Genomic DNA, 19146 nt, shown 5'->3' with positions numbered 1-19146 from the left:
CCATCCCATCCCAATCCCACCTCAATCCCATTTCCATCCCATCCCATTCCTATTTCCATCCCCATCCCATCCCAATCCCATCCCCAACCCCACACCCTCCATTCCACCCCGAATCCCCCTCCCGACCCCATCCCACCCTCGCTGGGATGGAGGGGCCCCCGGGTGCCCCCCGTGCCCCTCCCCCCCCTCCCCCGGCTCTGCCTCCCGGGAGTATTTTTAGCTCCAAACATTTGTGCCGGATTTTGGGGCCAAAATTAGAGGGAAAAGAGCTGGAACAAACCGTGCCGGGATGAGACAGCTTTTTTGGGGAAAAGGGGGGGACAGGAATTCCAGGGGACCCCCGGGACATGGAGCAGGGAGTCCCCAGGGGGCCCCTCGCCCCGTTCCTGCACCCCAAACACCCCCGGGCTGGGGGTCCCCCGGAACCACACGGGGAATTCTGTCCTTGGATCGTCCCCGTGTTCCCGGTTTAATCCGGGATTAATCCCTGCCCGACCCCCCCGGGCACGGGGGCACCTTGGGGGGCAGCCGGGCTGGAGCGGGGCACACACGTGTGGCAGCAGCACCCGCACACGTGTGCTCCGTGGGACACGGGTGTGTGCTCCCCAAACACTGTGTGTGCGCCCCAAAACTGTGTGTGCCCCCCTGCACCCCCAAACACGTGTGTGTGCACCCCAAACACGTGTGTGTGCACCCCAAAACTGTGTGCCCCCTGCACCCCCAAACGTGTGTGTGCTCTGTGGGACACGGATGTGTGCACCCCAACATGTCTGTGCACCCCAAACGTGTGTGCACCCCAAAAATGTGTGTGTGGGCACCGTGGGACACGGGTGTGTGCACCCCAACACGTGTGTGCCCCCCAAACATGTGTGTGCACCCCAAAATGTGTGTGCACCCCAAAATGTGTGTGCCCCCAAAATGTGTGTGCCCCCCAAACATGTGTGTGCACCCCAAAACTGTGTGTGTGCACCCCAAAAATGTGTGTGCCCCCAAATGTGTGTGCCCCAAACATGTGTGTGCCCCAAAACTGTGTGTGTGCACTGGGACACGTGTGTGTGCCCTCAACATATGTGTGCACTCCAAAAATGTGTGTGCCCCCAAAATGTGTGTGCCCCCAAACGTGCGTGTGCCCCCCAAAACTGTGTGTGTGCACCGTGGGACACGTGTGTGTGCCCCCCAAACATGTGTAGGCACCCCCCAAACATGTGTGTGCACCCCGGGACACGTGTGTGCGCCCCAAACGTGTATGTGCACCCCAAAATGTGTGTGCACCCCAAACACGTGTGTGTGCACCCCAAAACTGTGTGTGTGCTCCGTGGGACACGGGTGTGTGCACCCCAACATGTGTGTGCCCCCCCCAAACGTGTGTGTGCACACCAGGACACACGTGTGTGCATCCCAACATGTGTGTGCACCCCAACATGTGTGTGCACCCCCCAAAGGTGTGAGTGCCCCCCAAACGTGTGTGCACACCCCTAGATGTGTGTGTGCTCCGTGGGACACGTGTGTGTGCCCCCCAAACGTGTGTGTGCCCCCCAAAATACATGTGTGTGCACCGTGGGACACGTGTGTGTGCCCCCAAACACGTGTGTGCCCCCCAACATATGTGTGCACCCCAAACATGTGTGTGTGCAACCCAAACGTGTGTGTGCACCCCCAGCATGTGTGTGCACCCCAAACACGTGTGTGTGCCCCCCTGCACCCCCAAACGTGTGTGTGATCCGTGGGACACGGCTGTGTGCACCCCAAACGTGTGTGTGCACCCCAAACACGTATGTGTGCACAGTGGGACACATCTGTGTGCCCCCAAACGTGTATGTGCCCCCCAACATGTGTGTGCCCCTCCCAATCGTGTGTGTGCACACCAGGACACACACGTGCCCCCCCCCAAATGTGTGTGCCCCCCAACATGTGTGTGCACACCCCAGGACACGTGTGTGCCCCCCAAACATGTGTGCACCGTGGGACACGTGTGTGTGCCCCCCAAAATGTGTGTGCCCCCCAAAATGTGTGTGCCCCCCAAAATGTGTGTACACCCCAAACGTGTGTGTGCCCCCAACATGCGTGTGCACCCCAAACACGTGTGTGCCCCTCAACATATGTGTGCACCCCAAAAATGTTTGTGTGCCCCCAAACGTGTATGTGCCCCCCAAAATACGTGTGTGTGCACCCTGGGACACGTGTGTGTGCCCCCCAAACATGTGTGTGCCCCCCAAACGTGTGTGTGCACCCCAAACATGTGTGTACCCCCAACACGTGTGACCCCCACGCCAGGGCCGGGCAGGGTCTCTGGTCATTGGGGTGCTGGGGGGGGGCACAGGGACACGGGGGGTGGGGCACGGAGGGCTGGTACTGAGGTGTGGGGTGCTGGGATTGGGGTGCTGGGATAGGGGTACCCCGGGGCACTGGGTGCCAGGGTGCTGAGGCACTGGGGTGCTGGGGTACTGGGGTGCCAGGGTGTTGATGCCTGGAGATCTGGGGGCAAGGGGATGCCAGGACATTGGGGTACCGGGGTGCCAGGGTGCCCAGATTTAGGGTACTGGGGTACCGGGGTGCCAGGATAGTAGGGGGCTAAGATTTAGGGTACTAGGGTGCCCAGATTTTGGGTACTGGGGTGCCCAGATTTTGGGTACCGGGGTGCCAGGATGGAGGGACACTGGGCCGTGTGGGGACGGGGATACCGGCGTGATGAGGTCCTGGGGTGCCCAGGTCCTGGGGTGCCCAGACAACGGGCACTGAGGGGGCCAAGGCTTTGGGGTTCCATCGGGGGTCCCCTCGGGGTGCCCCCCAGGGCGGGATGCCCCATGGGCTGATCCCGTTGGCGGTGCCCGTGGCACGGGCCGCGGGCAGGATGGATCCCCGCGCTGTTCCAGCCGCTGTTCCCGGCGCCTGGAATTTTCCCGGTTCAGCCGAGGTGCCGCGCGTTTATTTTTGGGTGGGGTTATTTTTGGGTGCCCGGCGCTGGGCACGTGACGCGCGGGCATCGCGTCACCCCCGGACCACTTGTCACCCACCCCTCCTCCCCTCCTACCCCCCCCAAATCCTGGGAACGGGGACTCCCGATCCCACCCGGCCCCCGGGATGGGGTCTGGGCACGGCCCAGGGGAGGGAAATTCGCGACCTGAGCGGGATTTTGGGGATGGAAAATGAGGACCCCCAGAAGGGGGCACGTTGTGTGTGTGTGTGGGGGTCACTGCCCCCATCCCAGTTCCCCAGTGCTGTACTGGGAGCAAGGCGGAGGGTGGGGTTTGAGCTGGGGGCGGCCAGAACTGGGGAGGGGGAAGAGCCCCTCTGAGTGTCCCCCGTGCCCCAAAACCCCACCCTGTGCCCCCACACTGCGGATCTGCCCCCTTCCCCCGAGGGTCCCCCGCCCCCACCTGTAACCCCCACCCCTTTTTGGGAAACTGCGCAGCCTCGAGGGGTCCCCGTGTCCCCCCGCCCCTCTCTCGTGGTGGGGGCACAGCGGGGCTCTCCCCACGGGGTCTCGGGGCTGGGGGGCGGGTTGCCGGGTGGGCGGGCGGCTCTAGGACCCGGCGGGCGGGCGGAGCGGAGCAGCCCCGCCGCAGCCGCCTGGCCCCGGCAGCCCCCGCCGCCCCGGGACCCCCCTCGGCACCGGGGACACCCCCGGCACTGGGACACCCTCGGACCCCCAACCCTCGGGCCGGCCCAGGAAGCCCCCAGGTAAGTGATGGGTGGTGGGGGAGACCTGCAGGGCGATGCCCGGGAGGGAGGAGGGTGATGGGACCACCGCCGTGGGGTGGGAGGGGGTGATGGGACCCCCTCGTGGGGTGGGAGGGTCCCCGAGCCCTGGGGGTGATGGGGAGGAGGAGGCGGGGAGAAGGGGTGGGGAACCTGCCATTGCACCCCCATTCCATCACCGCCCCACCTGTCCCACTCCCCGCTGGGAACACCCGGGGTCTGGGTGGCCCCAAATTCCCCCTGGTGTGGCCCTCCTCCCGATCCCCGCCGAGCTCGGAGTGTGTGGGGGGTCACACAAGGCCCGGGAAGCGCCGGGGTTGAACCCGCGTGGGGGAGGGCTGGGGAGGGACCCCCTTCATTCCCAGGAACCCCCGTAGGCAGCCCCGCTGCGGTGGTTTGGGTTGAAACGTTGGAATTTGGGGGGTTTAGCCCGGAATTGCTCTTTTTTTTGGGGGGGGAAGAGGCTTTTGGGTAGAGAGGGGGGGCGTTGGGGGATCGTGGAGAGGGCCTGGGAGTGATGGGGTTGTGTGTGTGTGGGGTGTCACAGCTGAGCTGAGGCCCCCCGGGCTCTCAGGGGTCCCCAAAGCTGCCCCCCTTTGATGGCTCCCTCCCCCGCTGCCCGGGGCTGTGGGTAGGGGAGTCACAACAGAGCTGAGCCCTCCCAGGGCTCTCAGGGGTCAGCTGTGACCCCCTCGGGTTCTCAGGGGTCCCTCCAGGGCCTCCACCCCGCCCCCAACAGCTCCACTTTGGGGTTGCACTTGGGGTCTCCCAGAGTTGTTCCCCCCAAAGCTCCACCTTCCCCAGCTCAGCTCTGACTCCCCGGGCCTCAAGGGTCCCTCGGGGTCTCCCTCCCCCAGGCACCTGGGGCTGTGGGTGGGGGTTACAACTGAGCTGAGCCCCCCTTCCCATGGCTCTCAGGAGTCCCCCCGTGTTGTCGCCCGCCCCTCCCATCATCCCCCTCTGCTGTCACCCCCTGGCTCTCAGGCCCCCAGGACCCCCTAAGACCCCTGGGGGCTTGCAGCTGGGAGTGGTCTCCAGCCTCAGCTCTCAGGTGTCCTTTCAGGGTTCCCCAAAGACCCCCGGGTGCAGCTGGGGGGGCTCAGCTCAGCTCTCAGCCCCCTCCTTCTGACCCCTCCCCTCCCCAGGCCCCCCCTTCTCCGAGGACCCCCCAGATGAGCACGACCGGGGGCACCTTTGGGTGCTCTGATCACCCTCGAGCCCCCTCCCAGCCCCCCGAGCCCCCAGCGATGTGAGCCCCGTGCGATGCCCAGCGCAGGATGGAGCCCTCGCTGCCCTCCCCGTGGGGCTGGAACGGCTCCCGAGGAGGGGGGGCCCGGCCCCCCAACAACGCCAGCGCCGAGGGCAAGGCCAAGGACGGCGGGGGGGCCGCGCGGGCCGTGGGGTTGCTCTTCATGGTGCTGCTCGACCTGACGGCCCTGGTGGGCAACGCGGCCGTCGTGGGGGTGATCGCCAGGACCCCCGCGCTGCGCAAGTTCGTCTTCGTGTTCCACCTGTGCCTCGTGGACCTGGTGGCCGCGCTGACGCTGATGCCGCTGGAGATGCTGGTGGGCTCGGCGCTGGGGGGCTCGCCGGGGCTCTGCCGCCTCTACCTGTTCCTGCTGGTGTGCCTGAGCTCCGCCTGCATCCTCTCCATCTCCACGCTCAGCCTGGAGCGCTACTACTCCGTGGTGCACCCTCTGCGCTACGAGGCGCACATGACGCCCACGCTGGCCGCGGGGGTCCTGGCGGGCGTGTGGCTCAAGGCCGTGGCCACCTCGCTGGTGCCCGTGCTGGGCTGGCTGTCCCCGGAGCGTCCCCACGCGGGGCAGGGCTGCTCGCTGCGCTGGAGCCCCGGCGCCGCCTGCAAGGTCTTCGTGGCCTTCCTGGCCGCCTTCTACTTCGCGCTGCCGCTGCTCGTCATCGTGGTCACCTACTGCCGCATGTTCCGCGTGGCCCGCGTGGCCGCCGCGCAGCGCGGCCCGCAGCCCACCCGCCTGGGGGAGACCCCCCCGCCGCCGCCCCACGCGGGCCGGGGGTCGCTCGGCAGCCGCTCGCCCATGGTGACCCCTCTCCGGGGGTGAGCGGGGTCCGCGCCTGCAGCACTCCCACGGCACGCCGGGCGCGGGGCAAGGCGGCCGCAGTGCCGCTGGCCGTGGGGGGCCAGTTCGTGCTCTGCTGGTTGCCTTTCTTCTCCTTCCAGCTCTACGCGGCGCTGGCGGGGAGCGGGAGGAGGAGGAGGAGGAGGAGGGCTCGCGGGGGGCGATGATGATGCTGGAGGGCGGGGGTCCCGCCGAGACCGTGGTGACCTGGCTGGGGTTCTGCTGCTTCACGTCCAACCCGCTGTTCTACGGCTGCCTCAACCGGCAGATCCGCGCCGAGCTGGCCCGGCTCGTCGCGACCCTCCTCAAGCAGCCCCCCGAGGAGGGCTGCGCCTGCCCAGCCGCGAGGGCTCCATCCAGGAGAACTTCCTGCAGTTCCTGCAGAGCACGGGAGACTCCGAGCCCCCCGCCCCCTCCGCCGCGGGGACCCCCACGCAGGATCTGTCCCCGCTCCCGGCACCCCAAAAGGGGCCCGTCTCCCTCCACGGGCACCCCAAAGGGGTCTGCCCCCACCCCTTCCCTGTCGCCCCTGTGGGGTCGGGGGTCCCACGGCCGCCCCACAGGGTCCTGCCCTCTTTCCCCCCGTGGATTTTCGCATCCCGGGGCAGGTGGGGAGGACGCGGGGGGAAGGGGGAGGGAGGGGGCGATGGGGGTGGGCAGGCTCCGGGGGTCGGGCAGGGCAGGGCTGTAGCGTGTTTGTTTTGGGGTTTGTCGCGGGTAAATGTGGATGTGAGGGGAGAGGTGGTCCTGGTCACTCCGTGTGGGGGATGGGGGTGACACGAGGGGGCACACAGAGATGGGGTGGGGGAGCGTCCCACAGTGGTCACTGGGGGTGGAGGTCCTCATTGCTGCCGCCACAGGGGATCTTGGGGGGTCTGGGGGAGGATCTGAGGGGTCTGTGGGGCTCTGATGGGTCTGAGGGAGGGTCTGAGGGGTCTGGGAGGTTTTGAGGTGTCTGAGGGAGGGTCTGACGGGTCTGAGGGAGGGTCTGAGGGGTCTGAGGGAGGGTGTGGCGGAGGATCTGATGGGTCAGGGGGGCTCTGAGGGAGGGTCTAGGGGGCTCCGAGGGATCTGGGGAAGGCTCTGATGGGCTTTGAGGGCTCTGAGGGAAGGTCTGGGGGGCTCTGAGGGCTCTGGGGAAAGCTCTGGGGGCTCTGAGGAGTCTGGGGGATTCTGAGGGGTTTGGGGGGCTCTGAGGAGTCTGAGAGAGGGTCTGGGGGTTCTGAGGGGTTTGGGGGGCTTTGAGGAGTCCGAGGGAGGGTCTGGGGGGCTCTGAGGGCTCGGTGGCCGCCATGGACTCCCCGGAGCCCCTCGGGGACTACAACTCCCACCATGCCCCGCGCACCGGGGCGGAAATGCCCTCACTTCCCATCATGCCCCGCGGTACCGAGGCGGAAGCGCCTCTCGTTCCCACCCCCAGGAACTCCATTTCCCGTCATGCCCCGCGCCCGCCACCGGAAATCCAGAACTACCCGCTCCGAGACGGCTTCGGCCCCGCTCCTGCTCCCTGATCCCGGTCCTTGATCCCAAATCCCTATCCCAGAAGTGAAGCCTTTGTTTCCTGCGGGACCGAGGCCCAAGTGTCGCTCCGTCACATACTTAGAACTACATTTCCCATCATGCACCGCGCCCAGGATAGGAAATCCGGCCTCGCCTCAGGAGCTGCCCGGGCCGAGGTCGCTCCGGTCCCGCTCGCACTCTCAGTCACAATCCCTTTTCCCGATCCCGATCGTTGATCCCAATCCCGGGCGCGAAGCCATCCCGGGAACTCCATTTCCCATCATGCCCCTCCACTCTGAACTCCATTTCCCGTCGTGCCCCGCGGCCAACGCCGGAAACCCAGACCCTCTCCTGTCCCACTCCCGCTCCCCGATCCCAAATCCCGCTCCCAGAAGCGAAACCGTTGTTTCCCGATCCCAATCCCGGGAGCGAAGCCCTGCGATGGAATCCCGGGACGGATCGCTACCATCCCGGGAACTCCCATTTCCCATCATGGTCCCCTCGCATCTCTGAACTACATTTCCCATCATGCCCCGCGCCCGGCCCCGGAAATCCGGCGCCGCCTGAGGAGCCGCCCGGGCCCCTCATCCCAAAAATCCCCGAATAAAAATCCCGAATCAAATCCCAAATCCCGGCCCGGCGGCCCCGCCGGCGCCATGGGGTGCACGCTGAGCGCCGAGGACAAGGCGGCGGTGGAGCGGAGCAAAATGATCGACAGGAACCTCCGCGAGGACGGCGAGAAAGCGGCCAAGGAGGTGAAGCTGCTGCTGCTCGGTGAGCGCGGGGGGGGAACTTGGGGAGGATTTGGGGAGGATTTGGGGAGGATTTGGGGGGCTCAGGAGGGGATTTGGAGGGAACTGGGGGAATCCGAGGGGGATTTAGGGGAGAATGGGGGATTTTGGAGGGGGTGAACTGGGGGTCTCTGGGCTGCGGGAGGGATTTAGAGGGGGAAAGGGTGGGGGGGTCTCCTGCCCTTAGGGGAGTTTTTGGGGGTCTTCTGCTCTTAGGTTTTTTTGGGGGGGGGTCTCCTGCTCTTGGGGGAGATTTTGGGGGTGTTGTGACCTCAGGAGGGGATTTGGGGGGATCGGGAGAGGGGAAATCAGGGTCTCCAGATCCCAATGGGGGGGGGGATGGGGGTCCCTTGAGAGACTGAGGAGGGTCCTGAGGGATCCCTGGGGACATTCCAAGGGATCCTGGGGATGTTCCCAAGGAATCCTGGTGCCTGAGGAGGATCCCTGGTCCTCTTTTCCTGGGAGGGGGCTCTGATTTTTCCCGGGATGTCTCCCCTTGGATTTTCCCTCTGGAACACCCTCCTTGTCCCACGGGATGTTCCAGGAGCTCCCGACCCCTTTTCCAGCCTGGAAATCTCTCCCAGATCTTTCTCCTGGGTTTCCAAACCAGGGTGGTGATTCCTGGGAATGCTGGAATCTCCCCCTCCCTCCCAAAACTTGGGAAGGGAGCAGTGGAGATGGGAAATCAGGGGGCAGGGGGATTCCCTGGAATTCCAGCAGCCTGGAATGGTTTGGGGTGGAAGTTCCAACCCCTCCCGCTGTGCCGGGGGGGAACTCTGAGTTTATCCCGCCTGGATTGCAGATTTCTTGGAAAAAACAGTGTGGGATCCGTGATTGGATCCACCAGGGTTGTTCCCACCTTTGGGGAGCGATGAATCCCCAATCCCAGCTTCCCAGGCACCTCTGGAATCCGGGAATTCCGAGGTTTCTGGGCGGGTGAACTCCCAGAGGCCGCAAACAAAACGTGGGGGGGACGGGCCAGGAGCGATTCCAGCGGCAATTCCCGAGGAATCTCCTCCTCCAGCCGCATCCCCTTGGAATTCTCGGCGTTCCCTTCGGAATTCCCGGCGTTCCCTTTGGAATTCCCGGCGTTCCCTTCAGAATTCCCGGCATTCCCTTCAGAATTCCCAGCGTTCCCTTTGGAATTCCCAGTGTTCCCTTTTGAATTCCCAGTGTTCCCCTCAGAATTCCCAACATCCCCTTCAGAATTCCCGGCATTCCCCTCAGCATTTCCAGCATTCCCCTCAGAATTCCCAGTATTCCCTTCAGAATTCCCAGTATTCCGCTAAGAATTCCCAGTGTTCTGTTTGGAATTCCCGACAGTCCCTTCAGAATTTCCAGCATTCCCCTCAGAATTCCCGGCATTCCCTTCAGAATTCCTGGTGTTCCCCTTTTGAATTCCCAGCGTTCCCCTCAGAATTCCTGGCGTTCCCTTTGGAATTCCTGGCGTTTCCCTCGGAATTCTCAGCATCCCCCTCAGAATTCCTGGTGTTCCCTTGGGAATTCCCAGTGTTCATCCGGCTGTTCTCCCTGCTTTCCAGGCGCGGGCGAGTCCGGGAAGAGCACCATCGTGAAGCAGATGAAGTGAGTGATTCCTGGGATTCCTGGGGGGTGGGATGGGTGGATCCAGGCTCATCCCCGCTCCCCTGGCCGCAGGATCATCCACGAGGACGGCTATTCCGAGGAGGAGTGCCGGCAGTACCGGGCCGTGGTTTACAGCAACACCATCCAGTCCATCGTGGCCATCGTGCGCGCCATGGGCCGGCTGCGCATCGACTTCGGGCACCCGCGCGTGCCGTGAGTGACCCCATCCCAGCGGGATAACAACGGGATACCCACGGGAATGGGAGAGGGACCGGGGCTGGACAGGGATAGGTCGCGGCTGGGAGTGGCCCAGGAGCCAGCCGGGAGTGGGAGCGGGATGAGGGATCCATCAGGGCTGGGAGTGTTCAGGACCCACCTGGCAATGGGCTTGAGATGGGAGAGAATCCAGGGATCCATCAGGATCCATCAGGGCTAGGAGTGTCCAGGATCCAGGATCCAGTCGGGAATGAGTGTGCAACAAGGGATTCTATCAGAGCCAGGAATGTCCTGGGATTCCACTCTGGGAATGAGCTCGGGATGAGGGACTGGCCATGGATCCACTGGGGCTGGGAGTGGCCTGGGAGCCAACCAGGAATGTGCTCGGGATGGGGGATTGGCCAGGGATCCATCAGGGCTGGAAGTGTCCCAAGAACCAACCAGGAGTGGGAGTGGGATGAGGGAGGAGCCAGGGATCCCTCAGGGCCAGGAGTGTCCCAGGATTCCACTCTGGGAATGAGCTCGGGATGAGGGACTGGCCAGGGATCCATCAGGGCTGGGAGTGTCCAGGATCTGCCTGGGGATGGGCTTGAGATGAGGGAGGACTCAGGGATCCATCAGGGCTGGGAATGGCCTGGGATTCCAGTCTAGGAATGGGCTCGGGATGAGGGACTGGCCAGGGATCCATCAGGGCTGGGAGTGTCCAAGATCCAGGATCCAACTGGGAATGGGTGTGCAACAAGGGATTCCATCAGGGCCAGGAGTGTCCTGGGATTCCACTCTGGGAATGAGCTCAGGATGGGAGACTGGCCAGGGATCCATCAGGGCTGGGAGTGTCCAAGATCTGGGATCCAATTGGGAATGGGTGCGGGACAAGGGATTCCCTCAGGGCTGGGAGTGTTCAGGATCTGCCTGGGAATAGACTCGAGATGAGGGAGGAGCCAGAGTTCCATCAGGGCTGGGAATGGCCTGGGATTCCACTCTGGGAATGGGCTTGGGATGAGGGAGGAGGCAGGGATCCATCACAGCTGGGAGTGTCCAGGTTTTGGGATCCAACCAGGAATGGGAGCAGGATGGGGGGCTGGCCAGGGATCCATCAGGGCTGGGAGTGACCGGGATCCAACTGGGAATGGGTGTGTGACACGGGATTCCATCAGGGCCAGGAGTGTCCTGGGATTCCACTCTGGGAATGGGCTCAGGATGGGAGACTGGCCAGGGATCCATCAGGGCTGGGAGTGGCCTGGGAGCCAACTGGGAATGGAAGCGGGATGAGGGATTCCATCAGGACTGGGAGTGTCCCGGGATCCAGGATCTGCCTGGGAATGGATTTAGCACAAGGGAGTATCCAGGGATTCCTCAGGGACGGAGTGTCTGGGATCCCCCATGGTTTCCCCTGGGAACGGTCTTGGGATGAGAGAGGATCCAAGAATCCGTCAGCACAGCGGGATTGGGGGATTTCATCCCAGTTGGATCTGGGCTCTCCTCATTCCCTACTTCTGGAACTGGGGCTATTTGGGAGTGGTGGGGGGGGTGGGAGGTGACATTCCCGGGATTCCTGGGAATGAGGGGGGCTGAGCTCACTCCGTCATTCCCGCTGTCCGCAGGACGATGCCCGGCAGTTGTTTGTCCTGGCGGGCAGTGCCGAGGAGGGGACGATGACGGCCGAGCTGGCCGGGCTGATCCAGCGCCTCTGGAGCGATCCCGGCGTGCAGGCCTGCTTCGGCAGATCCCGGGAATACCAGCTCAACGACTCCGCCTCCTAGTGAGGAGCTGTGGGATCGGCCCTGGGATGAGGGGAGGGAGATTCCTGTGGGATCCTGGGGGGGATTCCTGGGGATGGGATGGGATGGGATGGGATGGGATGGGATGGGATGGGATGGGATGGGATGGGATGGGATGGGCTGCAGCAGGGAGTACTGGGGAACACGGGAATGGTTTGGGATTGCAGCCTGGAATCGTTTGGGATTTAAGCCCAGAATGGTTTGGGATTGCAGCCGATGGTAAAGGATGCTCAGATGGTTGAGATTTCAGCTGGAGCTCAGAGGAGTTTAGGTGGATGGTCCTGAGGCCTTAAAGTGACTCCTTCCAGGGCTGTATCCTCAGGGAATGCTGGGAAGGAGGCTTGGGATGGATCTGCCTGGATTGGGATGCACAGGGATCCCATCCTGGCACAGGGATCCATCCCATCCTGGCACAGGGATCCCATCCTGGCACAGAGATCCATCCCATCCTGGCACAGGGATCCATTCCTGGCACAGGGATCCATTCCTGGCACAGATCCCATCCCATCCCATCCTGGCACAGGGATCCCATCCTATCCTGGCACAGATCCCATCCTGGCACAGGGATCCATTCCTGGCACAGATCCCATCCTGGCACAGGGATCCCATCCCATCCTGGCACAGGGATCCATTCCTGGCACAGGGATCCCATCCCATCCCGGCGCAGATCCCATCCTGGCACAGGGATCCATCCCATCCCATCCCATCCCATCCCATCCCATCCTGGCCCAGCTCCCCCTCCCTCCCCCCTCTCACCTCCCCCCATAGATGATCCCAAATCCCGCTGTTTCTGGGCGAGGGGTCGGGACTGGAGCCTCTCCCCTGGTGCCTCCCGATCCCACATTCCCACCCCTCAATCCCATCCCTGTTTTCCCTGGCTCAGCTACCTCAATGACCTGCAGAGGATCTCCCAGCAGAGCTACATCCCCACCCAGCAGGACGTGCTGCGCACCAGGGTCAAAACCACGGGCATTGTGGAGACCCACTTCACCTTCAAGGACCTCTACTTCAAGTGAGTGATGGTCTCAGCCATTCCAGAGGGATGGGAAATCCCTGGATAACCCCTGGTCCTGTCCCAAAGGGATGGGAGAGCCCTGGATAACCCCCAGTCCTGGTTTAGTGTCCTTCTCTGGGGGGAAATCCATGGGCATCGTGGAGACTCCTTTCACCTTCAAGGACCTGCATTTCCCAAGGAGGGACAATCCCAGCCATTCCAGAGGGCTGGGAGAATCCCTGGAAATCCCTGATGCTGGTTTAGTGTGTCCCAAAGTGATGGGAGATCCCTGGATAGTCCCTGATCCTGGTTTAGTGTCCTTCCCTGGGGGGAAAACCGAGGGGATTGAGGAGATTCGTTTCACCTTCAAGGACCTGCATTTCCAGGGAGGGGCAATCCCAGCCCATCCCTGTGTCCCAAAGGGCTGGAAAATCCCTGGAGAACCCCCAGTCCTGGTTTGATGTGTCCCACAGCAGTGGGAGATCACTGGAAAATCCCTGATCCTGGTTTAATGTCCTTCCCTGGGGCTGAAAACCACGGGAATCGGAGCTGCATTTCCAGGGAGTGACATTTCCAGCTCTTCCCAAAGACAGTGCCAGCCCTTCCCTGTGTTCCAAAGGGCTGGAAAATCCCTGGACAAGCCCTGCTCCCGGTTCACTCGTCCTTCCCTGGGAAGGCTTTTGATTTGATTTCCCTTCTTCTGTTCTTTCCAGCTGCTTTTCCCTCGGGATCACACCCACACAGGTACCTCGCTGCTCCTTTTCCAGGCCCCCCATCCCAAAAAAAAACCCGGCTAAAAGGAGCCCTGAGTGGAATTTGACCCCTTCCCGTGGCACAGGGAGCTCTCCATGTGCTCCTCCAGGAATTCCAGCCTGGATGGGGCTCTCCTGGCCCCTCTTCCCTCTTTCCCACCTTCCTTGCTGCTCAGGAATTCCTTGCTTGGAATGCCCGGGGGTTGCTCCTGGAGCTCTCCCTGTGGGAATTCCCGGGTGTTTGTGGCTGGTTTTTCCCTGTTTGGAGCTTTTCCCTGTGAATCCCATCCCTAAAAAAGCACTCCAGTGGCTTCTCCAGAGCTTGTGTTTGCTTGGAAATCCCGAGGTTTTTATGGAATTCTGGGCTGGGTTGGGTTGGGAAGGACCCTGAAGCTCATCCAGTGCCCTGGGCAGGGACACCTCCCGTTATCCCAACTCGCTCCAGCTTTATCCAGCCTGGCCTTGGGCGCTTCCAGGGATGGAGCATCCCCTGGGAATTCCATCCCAGCCCCTCCCAGGATCCCAATATCCCATTCCCACGAATACAGGAGCTCCAGGGCTGGAATTTGGGAGTCCTCAGGGAGGCTCCTCCTCCACGGATCCCCCACAGTGGGTTCAGCCCTGCAGGATCTCCTGGAATCTCAGGCACTTCCCACCTTCCCAGGGGGTTTGCGGCACAGGGAAGGTGGGAATGGAACCGTGGAATTCCCTCCCTGTGGGAACAAACCCACGGCCAGGACTTGTGGGTTGAGCTGATTAAATTCATTAAATCCCATCCCATCCCATCCCATCCCTGGGCAGGGACACCTCCCCCCATCCCAGGCTGCTCCAGCCTGGCCTTGGACACTCCCAGGGATGGGACATCCCCTGGGAATTCCCTCCCAGGGAGGAATTCCCTCTCAATATCCCATCTAACTCTCTGGCAGTGGGAAGCCATTCCCTGTGTCCTGTCCCTCCATCCCTTGTCTCAAATCCCTCTCCAGCTCTCCTGGAGCCCCTTCAGACCTGGAAGGGGCTTTAAGGTTTCCCTGGAGCCTTCCCTTCTCCAGGGCAACATTCCCAGCTCTCCCAACCTGGCTCCAGAGCAGAGGGGCTCCAGAATCCTGGAATCCCAGGCTGGTTTGGGTGGGAAGGGACCTCAAATCCCATCCCATTCCCCCCATCCCAGGCTGCTCCAACCCGGCCTTGGGACACTCCCAGGGATGGGGCATCCCCTGGGAATTCCATCCCAGCCGCTCCAGCAATCCCTTCCCGATATCCCATTGGATCTGATCCGTTTTTCCCGCCGTTCCCAGGATGTTTGACGTGGGGGGGCAGCGCTCGGAGCGCAAGAAGTGGATCCACTGCTTCGAGGGCGTCACTGCCATCATCTTCTGCGTGGCCCTCAGCGACTACGACCTGGTGCTGGCCGAGGACGAGGAGATGGTGCGGGATCCTGGGATTCTGGGATTCTGGGAGAGGGGGATTGGGGGACTGGAGGAGGAGAGCCTGGAATGGCCCGCAGGAACCGCCCCGGTGGGGTCAGTCCCGCAGGAGCTGCTCCGGGTCCTTCCATGGGATTAGTCCAGGTCCTTTTCCACGGGATTAATCCAGGTCCTTTTCCATGGGATTAATCCAGGTCCTTCCATGGGATTAATCCAGGTCCCTTTCCATGGACTCAGTCCCTCAGGAATTGTCCCTTCCCCTGGGTCAATCCCTCAGGAACTGCTCCATCCTGGATCCCTTTCCATGGGATCAATCCAGGTCCCTTTCCGTGGGGCCAGACCTTCAGGAACTGCTCCCATGGGGTCAATCCCTCAGGAACTGCTCCAACCTGGATCCCTTTCCATGTGTCAGTCCCTCATTAACTGTTCCAGGTCATTTCCATGGGATCAGTCCAGGTCCCTTTCCATGAGCTCAGTCCCTCAGGAATTGCCCCAATCCATGTCCCTTTCCATGAGCTCATTCCCTCAGGAATTGTCCCTTTCCATGAGCTCATTCCCTCAGGAATTGCCCCTTCCCACGGGCTCATTCCCTCAGGAATTATCCTTTTCCATGGGCTCATTCCCTCAGGAATTTCCCCCTCCCAGGGTTGGGGTTGGAGGGGGAGGTGACCCCCCTTTCCCTGCCCCCATCCGTGTCCCTCCGTCCCCAGAACCGGATGCACGAGAGCATGAAGCTCTTCGACAGCATCTGCAACAACAAGTGGTTCACCGACACCTCCATCATCCTCTTCCTCAACAAGAAGGACCTGTTCGAGGAGAAGATCCGCAAGAGCCCCCTCACCATCTGCTACCCCGAGTACTCAGGTACCGGATCCACCCCCTGGAGCAGGGATGGGCCTCTCCAGCCCTTGGGAATCCCACGGGAATGCCGGCTCAGAGCCCGGCAGAGTGAGCTGGGTCCTGCTCTGGGCCCTTCCAGCCCCAGCCATTCCATGGTTCCATGATTTTAAGGTCCCTCCCAACCCAAACCATTCCATGGTTTATCCCTCTTTTCCTTTAAGATCCTCCCAACCCAAACCATGACTTTAAAGTCCTGATTCCATGACTTTAAAGTCCTTCCAATCCAACCATTCCATGACTTTAAGGTCCCTCCCAACCCAGCCATTCCATGATTTGTCCCTCTTTTCCTTTAAGACCCTTCCAACCCAACCATTCCATAACCTCAAGGTCTCTTCCCACCCAACCATTCCTTGATTTTAAGGTCTCTTCCCACCCACCCATTCCATGGTTTTAAGGTCCCTCCCAACCCAACCATTCCATGATTTTAAGGTCTCTCCCACCCAACCATTCCATGGTTTCAAGGTCCCTCCCAACCAACCATCCTACGATTTTAAGATCCCTTCCCACCCACCCATCCCTCAATTCCACAGCTGGTCCCTCTTTTCCTTTAAGACCTTTCCCACCCACCCATCCCATGATTTTAAGCTCCCTTCCTTCCCAACCATTCCATAACTTCAAGGTCTCTCCCAACCAACCAACCATTCCATGATTTTAAGGTTTCTCCCCACCCACCCATCCCATAATTCTACCATTTATCCCTCCTTTTCTTTCAGTCCCTCCCAACCCAACCATTCCTTGATTTTAAGATCCCTTCCCACCCAACCATTCCTTGATTTTAAGATCCCTTCCCACCCAACCATTCCATGGTTTTAAAGTCCCTTCCAACCCAACCATTCCATGATTTCAAGGTTCCTTCCCACCCAACCATCCCATAATTTTAAGGTCCCTCCCAACCAACCATCCCACGATTTTAAGATCCCTTCCCACCCACCCATCCCTCAATTCCACAGCTGGTCCCTCTTTTCCTTTAAGACCTTTCCCACCCACCCATCCCATGATTTTAAGCTCCCTTCCTTCCCAACCATTCCATAACTTCAAGGTCCCTCTCAACCCAACCAGTCCATGATTTCAAGGTCCTTTCCCACCCAACCATCTCATGAATTTAAGGTCTCTCCCACCCAATGGTGGGAGAGAAACCATCCCATGGTTTCAAGGTCCCTCCCAACCACCCATCCCACACAATTCCACCATTTATCCCTCCTTTCCTTTCAGTCCCTTCCAACCCAACCACTCCGTGATTTCAAGGCCCCTTCCCACCCACCCATTCTGTGATTTTAAGCTCCCTTCCTCCCAACCTTTCCATAACTTCAAGGTCCCTCCCAACCCACCCATCCCATGGTTTCAAGGTCCCTCCCAACCCAACCATTCCATGATTTTAAGGTCCCTTCCCACCCAACCATTCCATAACTTCAAGCTCCCTCCCCACCCGCCCATCCCACCTCCATCCCCCTCCCCTCCCCTCCCATCTCTCCGCCCCTCCCCCCATTCCCGTCGGTGCCCGAATCCCGGGATTTGTGGCCCTTCCCAGGCTCCAACACGTACGAGGAGGCGGCCGCCTACATCCAGTGCCAGTTCGAGGAGCTGAACCGGCGGCGGGACACGAAGGAGATCTACACGCACTTCACCTGCGCCACCGACACCCGCAACGTGCAGTTCGTGTTCGACGCCGTCACCGACGTCATCATCAAGAACAACCTCAAGGAGTGCGGCCTCTACTGAGGGAGCGCCGGGAACGGCGCCGGGAACGGCACCGGGAATGAACGGCGGCCCCGGAGCGGGAGAGGCGTCGGCACAACCTCCCTGCTTCCCGGGGACCTGCCCGGGCACCGGGATTTGGGGAGTGGGGGTGGAGCCTCCTGGGATGAGGTGGAGTCTTCTGGAATGGGGGTGGAGCCTCTCGGCATCGCTGGAAAATGAGATCTGCCTTTGTTCCACCGGGATTCCAGCGGGATTCCAATGGGATTTCAGTGGGATTCCAACAGCATTCCAACCAGATTGCAGCCTGATTCTGGCCAGATTCCAGCCCTTGGATTCCAGCAGGATTCCTGTGGGATTCCAGCCTGATGATTCCTGTGGGATTCCAACCAGATTCCAGCCCTTGGATTCCAGCCTGATTCCTGTGGGATTCCAGCCTGATTCCAGTGGTATTCCAGCAGGATTCCAGTGGGATTCCAGCCTGATGATTCCTGTGGGATTCCAACCAGATTCCAGCCCTTGGATTCCAGCTGGGTTCCAGCCCAATTCCGACCAGATTGCTGCCAGATCCCAGCCTGATTCCAGTGGCACTCCAGCCAGATTCCAGTAGGATTCCAACCAGATTCCAGCCCAATTCTGGACAGATTCCACCTAGATTCCAGCCCTTGGATTCCAGCCCAATTCCAGCCTGATTCCAGTGGCATTCCAACCAGATTCTGACCAGATTCCAGCCCTTGGATTCCAACTGGATTCCAGCCCAATTCCAACCAGATTGCAGCCAGATTCCAGCCTGATTCCAGTGCAATACCAGTAGGATTCCAACCCAATTTCAGCCTCATTCCAGTGGGATACCATCCTGATTCCAGGGGCATTCCAACTAGATTCCAGCTCTTGGATTCCAGATGGATTCTCACCAGATTGCAGCCTGATTCCAGCGGGATTCCAGTGGGATTCCAGCCAGATTCCAGCCCTTGAATTCCAGCTGGATTCCAGCCCAATTCCAAGCAGATTCCAGCCTGATTCCAGTGGCATTCCAGCCTGATTCCAGTGGCATTCCAAGCAGATTGCAGCCCTTGGATTCCAGCCTGGTTCCAGCCCAATTCCAGCCTCATTCCAGCCTGATCCCAGCCCTTGGATATGTAGCTCTCTCTTCCTTTTTTCTCCCCCATCCCTCTGTTTTTTTAAGGTTATTTTGGGTGGTTTTGTTCCACGCAGGAAACTTTCCCTTCCCTAAACTTTGTTGCTCTCAGCCTTGTTTTAAAAATAATAATAAAAAAACCAAGAATAATTAAAAAAAAGACCCAAAAAAACCCCACCAAAAAAACAATTAACTGGTTTTTTTTCCCCGGTTTTTCCGCTTTGCCGGAGAAGGGAGGGAAGAGCTTCCATGGGAATTCTGAGGAGGGGGAAAGATTCCTTGTGCTCTTTGATGGGAATGAGGTGGAATTCTGGGTGCAGGGAAGTTCCTTGTGGTGCAACATTCCAGGAATCCCGGTGGGAATCCCAGCCCTGCAGGTGGGACCTTTCCGAGGACTCTTCCTTAGAATTCCGGGATAAATCCCTTGGGGAAGCTCTCAGCACCTCCTTCCTCTGGAATTCTTTCCAAGCTCCCTGGAGCTCTGCCTGCCTCCCCTGGGTGGGATTCCCAACCCCAGGTGGGATCTGGAGATCCAGGTGATCCCAAGAGCTGGGAATGGGTGGAAAGGATGGA

General features: G+C 60.8%; 2 protein-coding genes across 3 annotated transcripts; both read left to right on the top strand.

The window, feature by feature from the left end:
• The first annotated feature begins 4943 nt into the window (after positions 1 to 4943).
• Positions 4944 to 7309, top strand: GPR61 (G protein-coupled receptor 61). Its single transcript, XM_050308929.1, is given in 5 exon segments — positions 4944 to 5793; positions 5796 to 5914; positions 5947 to 6121; positions 6124 to 6329; positions 7076 to 7309. Coding segments are annotated over 5 exon segments (1551 nt in total). The 5' UTR covers positions 4944 to 4976.
• GNAI3 (G protein subunit alpha i3) lies at positions 7043 to 18762 on the top strand. Of its 2 annotated transcripts, XM_050308941.1 has the most exons (9): positions 7043 to 8072; positions 9631 to 9673; positions 9746 to 9877; positions 10104 to 10113; positions 11494 to 11651; positions 12554 to 12682; positions 14712 to 14841; positions 15551 to 15704; positions 17269 to 18762. In XM_050308941.1, exons 1-9 carry the CDS (start codon positions 7955 to 7957, stop codon positions 17457 to 17459), a joined length of 1065 nt encoding a protein of 354 aa, XP_050164898.1. In that variant the 5' UTR covers positions 7043 to 7954; the 3' UTR covers positions 17460 to 18762. The 2 variants fall into 2 exon arrangements, with proteins under 2 accessions (XP_050164898.1, XP_050164897.1); XM_050308940.1 differs by lacking the exons at positions 7043 to 8072; positions 9631 to 9673; positions 10104 to 10113 and having other exon boundaries at positions 9784 to 9886.
• Positions 18763 to 19146: the final 384 nt, after the last annotated feature.

This window comes from Myiozetetes cayanensis, unplaced genomic scaffold (genome assembly GCF_022539395.1).
Source record: "Myiozetetes cayanensis isolate MyiCay16 unplaced genomic scaffold, myiCay2020 scf135, whole genome shotgun sequence".
Lineage (NCBI taxonomy): Eukaryota > Metazoa > Chordata > Aves > Passeriformes > Tyrannidae > Myiozetetes > Myiozetetes cayanensis.
The sequence above is the reverse complement of the archived record's forward strand: the minus strand, read 5'-3'. Positions and strand labels throughout refer to the sequence as shown.